This window comes from Citrus clementina, unplaced genomic scaffold, assembly GCF_000493195.1.
Source record: "Citrus clementina cultivar Clemenules unplaced genomic scaffold, Citrus_clementina_v1.0 scaffold_2, whole genome shotgun sequence".
Taxonomy (NCBI): domain Eukaryota; kingdom Viridiplantae; phylum Streptophyta; class Magnoliopsida; order Sapindales; family Rutaceae; genus Citrus; species Citrus x clementina.
This window is the reverse complement of record NW_006262688.1, coordinates 35,513,246-35,530,399: the sequence shown is the minus strand read 5'-3', so window position 1 is coordinate 35,530,399 and position 17,154 is coordinate 35,513,246. Positions and strand designations below refer to the sequence as shown.

At 33.0% G+C, this 17,154-nt stretch overlaps 3 protein-coding genes across 3 annotated transcripts; 2 read left to right on the top strand and 1 right to left on the bottom strand.

Moving 5' to 3' along the window:
* Nucleotides 1-913: 913 nt before the first annotated feature.
* LOC18050474 (putative pectate lyase 2) lies at nt 914-2,444 on the top strand. Its single transcript, XM_006449706.1, has 4 exons — nt 914-1,621; nt 1,715-1,818; nt 1,942-2,080; nt 2,226-2,444. The coding sequence occupies exons 1-4, from the start codon at nt 914-916 to the stop codon at nt 2,442-2,444; spliced, it is 1,170 nt and encodes a 389-aa protein (XP_006449769.1).
* Nucleotides 2,445-3,107: 663 nt separating this feature from the next.
* LOC18050473 (wall-associated receptor kinase-like 15) lies at nt 3,108-4,679 on the bottom strand. The gene is made up of 3 exons (XM_006449705.2): nt 3,688-4,679; nt 3,462-3,503; nt 3,108-3,337 (listed from the first exon to the last, which is right to left on the bottom strand). The coding sequence occupies exons 1-3, from the start codon at nt 4,547-4,549 to the stop codon at nt 3,210-3,212; spliced, it is 1,032 nt and encodes a 343-aa protein (XP_006449768.1). The 5' UTR covers nt 4,550-4,679; the 3' UTR covers nt 3,108-3,209.
* Nucleotides 4,680-13,758: 9,079 nt separating this feature from the next.
* LOC18050472 (probable WRKY transcription factor 31) lies at nt 13,759-16,822 on the top strand. The gene is made up of 6 exons (XM_006449704.2): nt 13,759-14,433; nt 14,613-14,717; nt 14,828-14,998; nt 15,131-15,547; nt 15,658-15,771; nt 15,907-16,822. Exons 1-6 carry the CDS (start codon nt 14,059-14,061, stop codon nt 16,546-16,548), a joined length of 1,824 nt encoding a protein of 607 aa, XP_006449767.1. The 5' UTR covers nt 13,759-14,058; the 3' UTR covers nt 16,549-16,822.
* Nucleotides 16,823-17,154: the final 332 nt, after the last annotated feature.

Sequence of the window (17,154 nt, the reverse complement as noted above, 5' to 3'; positions counted from 1 at the left end):
TTTTTATAAGGATGTAAATGTCAAAGAAGTAAGTTTAAGATATTTTTTATTATAAAAGCAAACAAGATGTCATTTATATTCAGATATTAAAAAAATAAATATATAATTCAAATTTTAGTGTTCAGACTCATTTAGACTCATTCAGATTTTAGACCAAAAAAAAAAAAAGGCTACCTTATTCAGAGTTCAACTAAATTCAAACATATGCAAATAAAAAAAAAAAAAACCAACAACAACAACCTAAGCATCAAATATTTTGATTGGATCTTTTTTATTTATAAGATGTAAACAATAAATCAGGCGTCTCCCTCATATACGAATCTCCGTCAATATAAACTTCCTGAAATAAGTTGAACATCTATATTTTCATGATTAGCACAATCTTTTGTTTTTGAAAGAACCAATAAGCTGTGGTAGAATAACTTCATATTTGGTCCCCTCACCTAATAAAAAAAAATCATAAATTTGCTTTCATTATTCGCTTCTTCTTTCTTTAGTCTCCATGTCTAAAAGAAGTTTCATAGTATAATTTAATTGAAGACACTCAAAGCAAAAGTTGCCGCCACTATAACTAACGCCTCTGATATCGAACAAAGTATAAACAAACGATTTCTTTCAACATTCTACACCGGCCACATCCAATATCCATTGAATAAATACTTAGATTCTTTGAGTTGCTAATTATATTTTACCATTTGATTTGTATCTATAAACACTACTTAAAATTTGCAAAGTCAATGTGCCAAAGAGAACTCGTGCCATCACGTTTTGTTTGGCACCAAAATTTCACCAAATTAACAAACAAAATTTTTTAGCCCCTAAATCGTGTGCACCACCTTCTTATTTCCCTATATACATTATCATTTGTCTAATTTGCCTTCGTCTCAAACTCTCAATTCTCAATCCTCAAGCCATGGTTTCCTTAACCACTCTCCTTTGGCTTTCATGTCTACTAGCAAACTCTGCTTCAACCCTTGTAGCATATTCACTAGATAGCTATAACTTGCCTAAACCTGCAGTAAGCAGTTTGAAAGTCATGAATGTTATAGATTCATGCTGGAGAGCCAAATCCAACTGGGCTGTTAATCGCAAAGCCTTGGCGGATTGCGTGGTGGGGTTTGGAAAAGGCACCTTGGGAGGAAAATACGGTGCAATTTACGTAGTCACCGACCCTTCTGACGACCCTATAAATCCTAAATTGGGAACCCTAAGGTATGGTGTTATTCAAACAAATCCGCTTTGGATCATTTTTGCCAAGGACATGGTGATAAGGCTTAAAAATGAGCTTATAATGAATAGTTTTAAGACTATTGATGGGAGAGGGGCTAAAGTTGAGATTGCAAATGGACCATGCATAACAATACAAGGTGTTAGCCATGTTATAATACATGGGATTAGCATTCATGATTGTAAGCCAGGAAAGAGTGGGCAAGTTAGAAGCAGCCCTGATCATGTTGGTCGTCGCGGTGGTTCTGATGGAGATGCCATTGATATTTTTGCATCTTCGTATGTTTGGGTTGACCATTGCTATCTTGCTCGGGCTGCTGATGGCCTAATTGATGTCATTCATGCTTCAACGGCGGTTACCATATCTAACAACTACTTCGAACAACACGATAAGGTAGGTAGAGAGTTTTTTTGGTTAGTTTAATTAATTGCTTACAAGTATTTTGTACATGTACGTTCATAATATAAGCTACATTTACGATTATAGGTGATGCTGCTGGGACACAACGATCAATTTACTGCTGATAAAATTATGAAAGTTACAATAGCCTTCAACCATTTTGGCCCGGGACTTATTGAAAGAATGCCAAGGTGACACATAAAGAATTAAATTAAGGGAGAAAATTCATGATTGATTAAATTTTACATAAAATCATATAATTAAAATTGAAAGAAAACTTAGATGAATAGAGCATATATTATGCATGCATGCAGGGTCCGGATAGGCTATGCTCATGTTGCCAACAATAGATATGAAGACTGGAAGATGTATGCAATTGGCGGCAGTGCTAATCCAACCATTTTTAGTGAAGGGAACTACTTCATGGCTTCAAACGATCAGAATACCAAAGAGGTACCTAAAGTTAAAATTACAGGAAACTAAAACCTGCTCACACATTTTATTACCAACCGTTTCAAGAGGTTTTAACAGTCCAGCCAACTAGCCAGCACTCGCTAAAGTGCATTAATTAATTATCTCGTGTTTTTTTTAACAACAGGTTACGAAGAGAGAGTCTTATGGCGGTTGGAAAAGCTGGAAGTGGAGAACTTCGAAGGATGTATTTTTGAATGGTGCTTATTTTGTACCATCTGGATATGGAAGCTGTGCACCAAATTACTCACGTGCCCAGTCATTTGTTGTTGCACCAGGGGCAATGGTTCCTGCTTTAACAGCTAATGCGGGTCCTTTGAGCTGTGTTGTTGGGAAAGCATGTTGATATGATGATCATTAAATTAATTTTTCTGTAGTAACCTGTTCTAGATATTTTCTTGTAACCCTTCTATTTTCTTGTAATTTACTCATTTTTGTTTTTCCTGAAAGTGCTGTGAGATTGCAGCTTCATTGAATTGAAGCTCACGTTTACAAAGTAACAGTTGAGAGTTGTTATAATGTTACCTATGTTTTACGAGAATTCTAAAATATATTAGAGGTAATACAACCAATTAATGTATATATGACATGTGTGATTAAATTTAATATAACCACTATTTACACGGTGGTTTATCAAAATAAATATACATATATCATAATATCATTTGTTTGTTATATAACTAATATGGTACATTTGATGTATCCTAAAATTTTCCCTTATTTTACATATAGATAATTAAATTTTGACAAAATCTTGTATGTGAAACAGATTGATGTTAGTATAACTACTGATTTTTTGAATGGATAATTAATTGTTGATTTTCCCGTCCCCATTTTTTTCTTTAACTATACATAATTTATTTATCATTCAACATGTCAACAAGAACAAGCAAAATAAATAGATCAAAATATATGCTTGGGAGACAGCTGAAGTGTAAAATAAAATCGCTTCATGGATATATTCTCTTAGCAATATTGTACAAAGAAACACAAAACATGCATCAAGGAGGCTTGTTAAAGTGCAAAATGCATGCGCGCAATTCAAGAAAAATAAAAGAAAAGGAGAATAAAGTAGGTTTTCGGTAATTGACTTGAATTTGGCTGATTGCTCTCAGAAAAGCCTGTTCTCATTGTTTTGAACCCCACAAGTTACTGGTTCCGTAGCTCTCACTTTTCTGAAATACCAAACACCGGCTCCAATTCCTATGGCCCCCGCAGCTGAAACTCCTGTCACTGTCCCTGAAAACAATATTTGAAAAACCGAAAGCTTAAAAATACTTTAATCTTTCATTTCAATCCATTGCCAGAGAAGTTCAAGTCTTGAAAACACATGAACTGTCAATACAACAAAATATATGCTTGCCTGCAATCACTCCAGCCCTGCTATGCCCAGAGATTTCATGATCTGCGTCAAAATCAAACCAACTAATTAATTATTATATAAGATGGCAACAAAATTTCATAATCTGCAAAATAAAATTAGTACAAAGATGTAACAATTAAATCCGCAAAAGAAATCCAAATAATAATAAAAAAGTTGTAACAGCTTAATATATATATATATTAGTTAACAGAACAATTTAAATAACCTTTACAATAAGAGGTGGCATTTCCTTTGGGACAAAGGCACAAGAAATTCTGTGTTTCCGTGTGGAATCCGCAAGTGCCGCCACCCTTTGTCATATCTTGGCACTGCAGGCAAGCTGTGGTCACCGGAATATCAAAATCAACCCTGATTCCATACTCAGGAATCTGATCATACGGAGGAACATTTCCAACATTTCTCCAATAAACACTAGTATAAGAAGCACAATACTTAAGCATCAGCCTCAAAGATTCAGTAGCCTTTGGGTAATAAGCGCAGCAAGAACTGCCATGCAATGCGGAGGCACATTCCGGCAAGTGCCTACAAAGATAGCTAGAACTATCACAAGACGAATCACAACGTTCAGGAAAACGCTCACAGAATATAGGCCTTGGTTCGATTATCACATTTTCTTCACTGCAATTGAAAAAAAGATAGTCATTCTGAGTGGAGAGTGAGAAATGGGTGCTTGTGTCGAGGCTAAAAGGCCTTGTGGGGCGAAAGTTGTCACCATCTTGGCAATTCCACATGAATGGATCAGCGAGGAGAATGTGAGGATCTGAGTAGCTTATGCTGCGAACTGGGTATCTACCGGACGGCGTTCGGAGCTCCAGCTTGCCGTAATCTGAGCATACAAGCATGTGTCTGTAGTAAGGATTGCCACAGCCATCATCAATGCCAAAAGGGTAGTTTATTGGAATGTCACCACATGAGGTTCTACAGGGGCTTGCTTGAGATGATGTTGTGATGCTACAAAATGCAAAGACTAGTGGAAGCATTAAGAAATGTAAATGGTAATAAAAAGAACATGCAGAAATTCTGGTTTTTGATATGGGGCAGGGGTTGGTGGTGAAGACAGAATCCATTGGAGTAATTACTGATATGATTGGATTTCTTTTGTCGGATTTGTACAATAGAATTCATTGTACTGTAAGCATGCCTATGCTCTAAGAATAAGAAGAAAAGCAAGTCAGTTGAGTAAAGTGGAGAGTTACAGTGAGAGATATGACTAAATTGAAGTTTATAATCTCTCTTTTCCTTTAGTTTGCTTTTGTGTTTGCTTGATGCTTTTGCAGTTGGCTTTAGCTTTAGAGGACGATGAGCCCGTTTGGGAATTGATATCAAATGCTTTTTATATTAATCTTCTTAAAATATTTTTAAAAAATATAAAATTCTTTTAATACCTCTGTAAATAGTAAAAATACTTCAATAGAAATAGTAAAAAAATTTGACTCTAAATTTTGAAGTTTTAACTTGAATTTAAAAGTTTCAGACAGGCTTTGCTTAAATATCAGAGTCTAATTAAATTTGGATCGCTCTATATGACCCAATCTGACAGACTCGAAATTTAAAAATTTTAAAAAATATGATTTTATTTGCATAATTTTATAAGACATGATTTTAAATTATACTTATTTTATTATTTATATAATTATATGATGGGGAGTTTGAATAATTTTTATGTTTATATTAAATTTTAATATATATGAGAAATTATGTCCATTTTTTTAAATTTAAATTACTTAACTATAAAAAAAAAATTATGGACTTTGGGTTTAAACAAATGTCCAACCCATCGGATGGAACTGGCCGGACCCAAAATTCAAATAATTAGATTTTTTTTTTCGTCAGACCTTTTATTTCTGTGACAGTTGGATTGGGGCTTGGCTGACCCATTATCATCCCTATCCTGTAGTGAACTTATACGTATAAAACCCAACTCTTTAACCTTTCTTTTTTTTTTTTTCTCAATTTTCTTTTATAAATATTAATTTTTGAATCAAATGGAACGGATCAGCTCTTATTTTGCGCTGATTTTTTCATCCACCCCCTAAGTGAGGGTTTAATTGAAAATTGCCTCATAAAAGTTGATGCCAATAAATGGGTTGATTTGAGCCCAATTGAAAATCCATTTACTTAATCATGGGCCTATCAGAGACTGTCCTGACCCAGTCCAAGCTATGCTTATTAGACTCTGGACTTCAAATTTTGTTTTCACATGGGCCTACGTTTATCCCCATTAGATTCTTGATGGCTCTGCACTGCATTTAAGGTTTTTGGTCTAACAAAAAGGCTATTTTTCGGTGGAAGGTCTGTTCATCATGAGTTGATAATTTAAGATCGAGTCAAAAGTCAACTTTAAGAAGAGAATTCTAGGTTGTAGTTTTTGGCTCGGCCAATTGCAAACTCAAAACTAGGAGAAAATGGAGGTCTGTCATAAATGTAGTCAATCAAGATGAGTTTGCATTTGTCAATAAGATTTGAAAATTCTCAGCACTGCAGAAAATGCCGTTTAATTTAACAGTTCAACCAATCACCTCCTGACTTTTTTCTAATAACTTTCTGTCTTTGCCATCCGTTTAAAATTTTAAGGTTTTTATCATTAAAAAAATTATTTTAAAATACTTGCAAGTATAAATATTAATCTAATTTAAAAATTACCCCCCCCTCCCACCAAAAAAAAAGGGGGGGGGGGGGGGGGTAAAGGAAGAAGAAAGAAAGAAAGTTTCTTGTGGCCTATGGGCAATTTAAGATAAATAATTAAATAGATGAAAATCAAACAGTGAACAAGTTATATGAAGTGTGAACAAGTGCCACCAATTTGCAGCAGCAATTAATTGATAACTTTGCCAGCAAAGATATAGCGAAGATACTTTCATCCGTGTGGAAATGCTTTGAAAGTTTTCACAAGAAATCAAAGCCGTGATCAAAATTCAAAATCAATGCCAAAAAAAAAAAGAAGAAGAGAGATTTAATTTTCTACGCTGTTTCATTAGTCTTGTAAAGGGAATTATGATATTGATCCGTTACCCATTTCAAACGGAAGACCAATTCCAGAAAATTGGAAAGTATGTTCATATCCTCATGTGGGTTTAGCATCAACTTTCTTTCCCTTTTTTTTTTTTTTAAATTTTTTTCGCCTTTTTGAAGTTTATTATTTTTTTAATTTGCCCCATTGTTCATGATGAAACCATGTCCTCATTTCTCATCTTCACGGTTCAATGTAACTTTTTTTCCCCCCCTCTTTTGTTGATCCCCAGACATTACAGGAATATTAATCAATTCCGCCAAAATCTTGATATAAGTCGACTTAAACCCAATACAGAAATCAATTGTCAGGTGTGAAGATTCAGATCTTTTATCATTTGTAACTACTTATTAGAATTTGACATTCTTATTTTGTGGAAAAAAAAAAAAAATTAGATGTCCTCATGAAATAAGGACTATTTCCTCTCTTTAAGCACATATATGTTTCGCTTTAATTATTTTGATCGAGATAGGATTGGGCAATGTTGAAAGATTTTTATTTTTTTCCTCTCTTTGGTAAAACCAAGATTAAGCTAAATGTCCCAATCCGCGGCTTGTATGTACCTAATAATGACTGTCCAATATGACAATAGTATTATAATTTTAAGAGAAACATCATTTTCAATTGCCACTCTTTTCTTATTTTCAGTGAGATTAAGGCAACGAAAATGACTTATCTTGAGCACATAGATTATATGTATAATTCATAGCAATCAGTCCTCGAACTATAATGTTCAATCCACCATATACCATATATATATATATATATATACATATATATATATATATATCAATCAATTCCCTCAAAAATTTTAAGCATATATTCCAGTTGTTAAAACTTAGACTCATCATAAGTTTTAAAAAATAATAAAATAAAAACTTTACATATAATGCATCCCAAAACCAACCTAGTTTTAACTAATTAATAATATAAATCAATTATCAACAGCAACTCCTCACTTAATTATAAAAATCAAACCCCCCATTTCCACAGTGACTAAAAAATCTAACATCCAAGTTGCCAGTCGTCACCAAATCAACAAAACAAAGCATGCAGCATCAAAAGCAGGTAGGGTTTGAAGATTTCGCAATTGGATCCTGTTCATATATAACTAACAGTATTCTTTAAAATACTTGCAAAATTACACCAATAAAATAAAGGACTAAAAATTAGGATCTAGTTTCCTATTTCATGACCACGAACGATGGGCGCTAGTTTGCATAAAATAAACAATAAAATAAAATAGCCCAAAATTTGGAGCTATTTTTGTCAACATGTATGGCCGTGACCACCATCCATTTGTCGGTCTGTAAGAGTGTTTGAACATTGAAATTAAGAGAAATTTGTTTGAAACTGAGTAAATAAAGAGACAAAACTTTGATCAGATAATCCAAAAAAGATGTGGAAAAAAATAATAAAGATTAATTAGTGTGAAAGGTATCCTTTAAATTGCTTGAGGCAACAAGCAAGCCGTCTTGTTAGCGCTTACCAATCGTAATTATTGTAAATCCTGGCTGTCCAAACCTAACCACTCACACACACACAAGACCGAAATTTTTCTACGTCATGCAAGGAGAGGCACGTGGGTTTGATCAAAATTGGTCAACAAATGAATCTCAGTCAACTCTGTCTTTTGTTCTACGTTGATTTTATTTTCTGTTTGGTTTGAAAAAAATACTGATTGTTTAGTAGGAATAGGAAATGATCGAATCGAGTATTGACAACTTTGAATTGCCAGCTCTCTTGGCTGCTTTGCTTCAACGTATTCTAATAATCGAGTTATGCAGCCAAGATTTTTTTTTTTCCAAAAATGGCCCGGCTGCCATGTTTGATTTGAACAAATAAAAAGAAATGATAGGAAAGGAAAGGAAGTTAAGGAAAAAGAAACAAGGAGAAAAAAAAAAAAAGATTTTTATGTTAAACGAAACAATAAAATTAAGATTTATTCTCTTGTCTCTCATTTTCTTTCCCCTGTCTTCTTTCCATTCATCTCTTCTCCTCTATTCACCTCTCATTTCTTCCAATTAAACCTAGGCATATGGTTTATTAATTTTATATTCACTGTGTTGTGATATCATTAATATATAACAATTTCTCAATACCACACAATACACATCATGAAATTGATTTACATCTGCCATCATTTACGATACTTGCAGGAAAAATTACCTTTGAACGGATTGAATTTTTTTCTTCTCCTATTGAAGGTTCATATATATATATATATATATATATGTTCCAGTGCGGTAAAAATTTTAAAATCGCATGATTTTAAAGGCTTAAAACTGTAAGCCTTTAAAGCCGTGCAATTTTAAAGCTTTCCGAACTTTCCCAAACTTTAAAATCAAGACCAGAAAACTACTATATATATATATATATATCAAAGAAACATAAATAAGATATTATATTTTCTCATAACATAAATCATTTTCAATTGAATACAATCCTTTAATATTCTTAATTAGTATATGTTAATAATTATTGTTGTAGTTTATGATATTTTTATATGAAAAATATTCATAAAAAGTTATTAAGATAAATAATGATAATTTGAAGAAAACAAAAAAAATAAAAATAATGATAGTCTATCATTTTATCTTTACAAGTTATAGACATAGATAATAATGTTAATTATTAAATTTTATTTAGGTGAGGATGAAAATTAATTAATTAGATAACGCTTTTTTAGAAAATATCTTTTAATGACAGCATTTAAATATCTTAAATTAAGTAAAAAGCTAAAAAATTTAATTTAGTAAACTTAATAATTTAATAATTAAAAATTTTCTTAAATTAAAAAAATAAATGGACTTTATGACTTAATTAATTAAAATTAAATCAATTAAGTTACTAAGTCAAGCAACAAAGAGCCCCTTAATGGAAGTTGCAATGTATTTTTATGTAGTCATTTTTTAAAACTAGGACTAGGCGTAACAAGAAAACATTCCTTCATGTGGTTTTTCTATATCTTTTAGATACGTGGCACTGTAAAAGTGGTTAGACTTTTTGGCACTTACCATTGATGGGATTAATTTTTTTAAATATTTATTTATTTAAAAAAAAAAAAAAAAAACTCTTAGCTTTGTAAAGCACGTGGATCTAAGCTTTGCAAAATTTTCGGATCATAGAAATTAATCTACTCAAGAAGCAAGTGGGGTGCAAATGTTAAAAAAAATAAAATAAAATAAAATAAAAATAAAAGTCTGCACTCTACAGGAGCGGAAAAAGATGTAATGTTTATTTGTAAGTTTCATCTTTAGATAAAATAGATTTTATCCTTATAACTTTAACCCTAAATTTTATATATTCTTTTTTTTTTTTATTTCGATCTCTAATTTTTTAAATATATATATATATTTTGTTTTGGCTTTCCCGGATTTTCAGTTTTAGCTTTGGCCTTGAAAAGAGAAATTAATACTATTGAGGATTCAAAATGAAGGATGAATTAATGAATTAAGTGTTAGTTGATAGCAGCAATAAAAGACCAAGAAAAGTCGTCGTTTTGGACGTGAAAAAACATTGGGTGTTGTTTATCTTTGAAAGAGGACTGAACGTACTTGACGAGCCTAAACGTTATTGACGACGATGATGATGTTTTTATATTGATACCTGCATCCGTTGACAGCACATAGAACAATTTTTGCTTTCATATTTTTTGGACTTAATTAGAAGCTATATCTTGACTATTAGTTATTAATCTTATATCATCATAAGGCATCTCTCGGTTTGCTTGCTTGATCGTTTGTTTTTCTTTCTTTCTTTCTTTCTTTCTTCTTTTTTTTTTTTTTTTAAAAAAAAAATTATTTTGTGGCATATTCAGTCATGGATTTATCAGAGATTTATATCCATAATATAGTGATAATATTATTCGGAAAATTGCTTTCGATAAGAACTAACCCTACTCCAATAAACTATTTAAGTTAGGAAGCCGGTGGGGATTGACCAAATTTTGATATGTGAATTCAAGCCTATAAACATTCGTACTCGATCATCGTATATAAAAAAAAAAAAAAAATAGAAAGTTATATATTAAGGCTTAATTTCTTTTCATTTTCCAGATGCAAGTAGCCGAAATTAGAAGTGTAAGTTATTGACTATTTTACATTATAACAAGTCGGTGGTTTTAGAAGTTTTTTTCATGCATGTTCGGGAGATTGGGTTTAGTACTTTTCTTTCTTCGTAGTTTAATGTATCTATATATTAATTTATATTCATCATATTTTTGCCATTACGTTGAGTTTGATGTAAAATAACAATCTGCCAACTAGTATGTAGCTTTCATCATTCATTGAGAAAATCAAATTGAACCCTCAATTTCTTTCAACCAAGTAGCATGTTTATTTTGACAAATTAAGGAAAGAATTATTGCTCTTGCAGTGTTGAAACTCTAGCTTATGCCACGTTGTAAAACCTGTTGTTTAATATAAACTTGTGAACAAAACACAACTTTTCTTGTAACCTTTTGAATGAAAAAAATGGATCTTATTGGAGAATATCTTTTATTCTCATTAATTTTATCCTTTTTTTTCCCTTTCTTTGGGCGCCGTAAGTTTGAACAATATACTTTTTATTTATTTATTTTTTTTGAATAAGAAAATGCCATGCACAGGCCGTAGTCATGCATTGATGAATCCTCTAAGTCGTGCCCACGAGTTAGGTTAACGTTTAAGAAGGGAGGAAATTTGAATAACAATTGCATTGCCGTACGGTATCATCATACAATTTTGAAAGTGGGTTTTAAGTCTTTTGATTGATTGATCAAATCAAATTTGTCAAATTTAGGCCGACGTATTTCCCATTCTAGGGTTTGATGTTGAATCTTTGAAAAAGCTCGGTGTTAGTTAAAGGAAATGAAGCTTGACGTATAAAGCTTTTCTCTGTTGGGATATACAATGCAAGTCATTGACTCGCTATCTTTTTGTCTCCAACACAAACAAAATTTCAAGAGAAACATTACAGGGGGTAAAAATGAGGTATTAACACTTGAGATTTTAGTTTTTCTGAAAAAAAAAAAATTTAATTGAGGTTGAAATTAAAAATGAAATACATCTTAGTGTTTAATACATTTAAATTACTACTTTACCCAATTAAGTGGGAAAATACTTCAAATCTCTAATATATTAGTGATAGTTGATTTCAACCCAATGTTTAGAATTACATTTAACCATTTTAGTTTTTGAGTTCACATATTCAAAATTTATCATCACATAATTGATATAAAATAGTTCAAATAGAATTTATGTAAGCATCAATAAATTTGTGATATATATATATATATATATATATATATATAGAGAGAGAGAGAGAGAGAGAGAGAGAGAGAGAGAGAGAGATTAACATATACTAATTAAGAATATTAAAGGATTGCATTCAATTAAACATGATTTATATTATGATAATATATTATCTTATTTATATTTCTTTGATATGCTTATTATTTATTTCATATTATAATTTGTAGTTAAAAAATGTAACATATTCATTTTTAGATTTTTTTAAGTTGAAAAATAACAATAATATTTATTTTTAGCGATTCAAATAAAGAAGCAAACTATTATTCAAATTCAGGCATTCAGCTCTATTTAAAATTTAGCTTAATTCAAGTCTATTCAAATTTCAGACAAAAAACACACACCACCTAAGTCTGAAAAATTATAAATCCAACTCAAAACATTACCAATAAGTGATCCATGATTACTAACAAAATCACTTGTCAATAGTTCAAATAAAAAACTTGATTTTTTTCTTTTTTATTTTTGAGTGACGAACATTGCAAGAGCAATGGATGTTATTAAAAATAAAATAAAGAGTCAACAATACCTAGTTATGGTGACATGGATAAATATTGAACATGTTACAACCATAAATATTAAATATTAAATGATACAAGTAACTTATACAACAATTATATATTAAAGTTGAAAATATAATTTATTTTAAAAATTCACTCAGGCAATATTTGTTGATGAGGTAATTGGTGATTAATAGCACCTCAAAGAGGTAAGAATTTGCAGAGAGAAAAATTGGATCCCTCGAAGACAAGGGCAAAATTTATCAAGTGAGAATTTCAGAACCCTCAAGATGAAGAATATGGAAACCCTGATTTAAACCGTGACTAGGTCAAAACTGCCAAATCAACAAGGCTAAAATGTCGGGATGATCCATATCACAAAGAAAAAACTGCAAAAATGACTAAAGTAGTTGGGTATAAAGCCACTACGCCCACAACACCCCCAAAAATTAGGGAATCACACCCCCCTATGAGAATCATTCTCCATTTTCTTCTTTATTAAAGTATTTTTAAGATAAAAAAATCACCATGGAAGAGGTATGATCGCTCAAGCAAACTAAAACACTTTGATTTCAATTCCGAAAGCACTCTACTTACTTAAGCATCATAATGGGCAGGTTGGAGACTACTTTTGTCCCCATTCCACCATTTTCTTGTTTGTTATTGCGTGTGCAGGTTATCTCCATCTGTTGAACTTGGTTCGACTCCAAGCGGAAAAAAAATCAGGTGCCAACAATATTGTTGAAGCTTAAAAGAAAAAAAAAATACATTTTGGGAAATGATATATATAAATTATCCCATCAATAATTCGTAAGAAAATATAAAAAAAAGAAAAAAAGAAATTGATTGTATACCTATTATCCAGGTAATACTTACACCTAGTCACGCGATAACTGGAAGTAAAAATGCAAATGAGAACACAACACATGTAAATTGATTCATGCATTGGTGTAAAAGAAGAGTCTAAAACGTCAAATCAAGTGACGCGGTCCCACAAATAAGCAGTCAACAAGGTTCCCGGCTCCCGGTGCTGCATATCGAAAGATCCAAAACGTGGGCCTTGTGATGCTTTAAAAGTGCAGGCGGTGACGTGGGGCCGAGTTAGACTTGGATACTGCCCCACCCGGTGACCAGTCACCCAGAAAGAGCCGGGCCGTCAAATTCGTTGACTTGGCTCATTACTTTGAAATCTCGTTTTAGTTTAGTTTAGTTTATTATTATTATTTTTCTTTTTACTCACGTGGAACGCGCCGCACCATTCGGGGGGAGGTGGGATTCATATCTTTCTTTTCTCTTCACTTTTTTTTTTCTTCAGATTTAAGAACCAGTCAATAACTTTCTTGACGAAATGTAGACGAAACCCCACCTCCCCCTCCCCCACCCCCTGTAATGTATCTTTTTCTAGAGCGTCATGCTCTTCCAATACCCAACCCGACCCGGTTGAGGACTTTCCTCTCTCCTCTCTCTCTCTCTCTCTACGGGACCAGTTGCCAGCTGGCTTACTGACGCAGGGACTGACGTAAGATGAGAAAATCCCAACAATTTCTGAAAAATCCAATCTAAAAACTCAATGAATGAGCGAAAATAGTCTACGTCCAAACCCCTTTAATAGGCGAGCCCATTGCACCGGTTAAAGACTTCAAAGACTGGACACACACAACGTCATTAACCCAACTCTCTCTCTCTCTCTCGATTCGTTCCACTTTCTCTTCTAAATCTTCCCTTCTTTTGCTTTTGCTTTTGCTTAATTAATTTTCTTCAATTTAATTATATTTATGGACAAAGGATGGGGTCTCACACTTGATTCTGATCATCCTATTGTTAGTAATCTGAATTTCTTCACAAGCAACAAGCCAAAGCCATCATTAGCAAGGTTTAGAACAAACCGTGACATGGCTGCTTCTGGTGCTGCTGACTCAGCTTCTGTCAGAATGTTTCAGCTTCCGGCCTCCGACAATAGTAATGCTCCCTCCTCGTCTGATGATAATCGGGTGGCTGTTGATGAAGTTGACTTCTTTTCCGATGACAAGAACAGAGTTTCTATCTCTGATCATCGTGAAGATGATCGTAACAAGACAACAAATTCTGTTCACATCAAGAAAGAGAATTCTCACGACCAACTTCGTCACAGAACTGGCTTGGATGTTAATGTAAGAACCTTAACTTAATATTGCACTCTTTTTCTTTTTCCTTTTTTATTCTCTCCCCTTTTTTTTTTTGGAGGAATTTTTCCTTTTCCATTCTTGTTACGTACTATTTTCATAAAAAAGAATCTATAATTAAAGCCAGCCTTTTTTTTTTAAATTAAAAAAAAATTGGGATATAACAGACTGGCTTGCATCTACTTACTGCTGCTAACACTGGAAGCGATCAATCAACGGTTGATGATGGGGTTTCATCTGATCATGCTGACAAAAAACGAACAAAAATTGAGGTAATTAAAAAGTTAAGTAAATATGCAAAATTCTCTTCAAATATTTTTTCATGTATATGATTATTTTTAATTAATTACTAAAATAATAATTTTCGTGTTTATTTCATCAGTTGACTCAATTGCAAGTGGAGCTGCAACAAATGAATACAGAAAATCAAAGGTTAAGAGACATGCTTAGCCAAGTAACTAACAATTACAATGCACTACAGATGCATATTGTTGCATTAATGCAACAGCAGCAAGAAAATCGCCGAGCCCCTGAAAGCAACCAAGCGCATGAGGTAATTATTGATTATCCATTCATATATATATATATATATATATATATATATATATATATTAATTTATTCAAATCGCTGATTAACATGTTAATTTTCTTTAATTTAATTTAATAAATAAAATGTTATAATTAGGTTGTTGAAGGAAAAGATGAAGGCAAAAAGCACGATGACCAAGTAATGGTGCCTAGACAATTCATCGGTCTGGGGCCTTCCGCTGAGACTGATCACGAGGTTTCTAATTGTTCATCTGATGAGGAAAGAACTTTATCAGGAACCCCACCGAACAATGTTGAAGCTGCATCAAAGGAGCACGTTAATAGCAACGGTAAAAATGAGATAGTTTCTTTCGATGATCAAGCTGCTGCTGCTGCAGAGAACTCTAATGGCAAAAGAATTGGAAGAGAAGAGAGCCCGGAATCTGAAACACAGGGATGGGGCCCTAATAACAAAGTTCAAAAGTTGAGTTCTGCTAAAGGAATTGATCAGTCCAATGAGGCCACCATGAGAAAAGCCCGTGTCTCAGTTCGTGCTCGATCAGAAGCTCCCATGGTATATATACCATACGTTTCTAATTAATAGCGCTACAAAAAATTCACTTATCTTATGAATATTGACTTGAAATAGAGTAATTTTTATCTGATTTAGTTAATTAATTTCAGATCACTGATGGATGTCAATGGAGAAAATATGGACAAAAAATGGCTAAAGGAAATCCTTGTCCTCGAGCTTATTATCGTTGCACAATGGCAGTTGGTTGCCCAGTTCGTAAGCAAGTATGTTTCATTAATATTCATCTGTGCAGTTCATTGTGTCATATTATTATCGTTATTAATAAATTAAGTTAGCTACCGGAAGCTAATTAATTAATCTAACAATTAGATATATGTGTGTGTATATGTAATTCGCAGGTTCAACGTTGTGCGGAAGATAGGACGATTTTGATAACAACTTATGAAGGCAATCACAATCATCCCTTACCTCCTGCTGCAATGGCAATGGCATCAACAACAACAGCTGCTGCTAGCATGTTACTTTCAGGATCAATGTCGAGTGCAGATGGGATAATGAACCCCAATTTGCTAGCCAGAGCTATTCTTCCTTGCTCATCAAGCATGGCTACGATTTCAGCTTCTGCCCCATTTCCTACAGTTACATTAGACCTTACTCATTCACCAAACCCTTTACAACTCCAAAGGCAAGCAGCTCAATTCCAAGTCCAATTTCCAGGCCAGCCGCAAAATCTTGCCTCTGTCACAAACACTCAATTGCCTCAAGTTTTTGGTCAGGCCCTTTACAATCAATCAAAATTCTCAGGTCTACAATTATCTCAAAATATTGGGTCTAATTCTCAATCGGGTAGCCATCAAACTCTACCTCCACCATTGCAACAACCGCAGCAGTTGGCTGACACTGTAAGTGCCGCCACGGCCGCCATCACAGCTGATCCAAACTTCACTGCAGCTCTTGCCGCCGCCATCACTTCCATTATTGGCGGTGCACAAAATCCTTTTAGCAACAACTCCAATAATAACAACAGGCAACACCAATAAACTTTACAGCTTCTCATCAAATTAGAGATGGGCCAGCTCTTTCTTTCTTTTTTTTTTCACTTTTAATCAATGTTTTCATGTTATTAGTTCGTTTATTTTTAGGGGATGCAAACATGTTCATATTTTCTTTTCCTTATCCTTTGCTGTGGGGGGAGGGTAATTAGAACACAAAAAAAATGTTCCATTCATTCTTATTTTTTCGTTATGAATAACTTTGTTTCAATCTTTTTTTTTTCCCAATAAACAGACAAAATGAGCGTACTTAATTCTTCAATGATTAAACTCAATCTATCTACGTAGGAGTTGCATTATCTTTACAAATTTACATTATCTTTACAAATTTCTTCTTCCAATACTGAGAGACAAGGAAGCCAGACGTATAAGGCAAACAAGTCATTAAGCATCTGCGGATTGGATAGAGGTCAAGAAAATACGGCTATACTATTTGACACGCAAGTGATTATTGATTAAAGGAACCTGAAACAGTCGAATTGAAAGATACTTCCAGGCAACTACGTTGGCCAATCAATTTGGCCTTCTGGGGAGGTCAAATTCATTCAATAAAGAAGCGTTTGGTAGTAGTTGTTTCGTGAATAAATTTCTTTT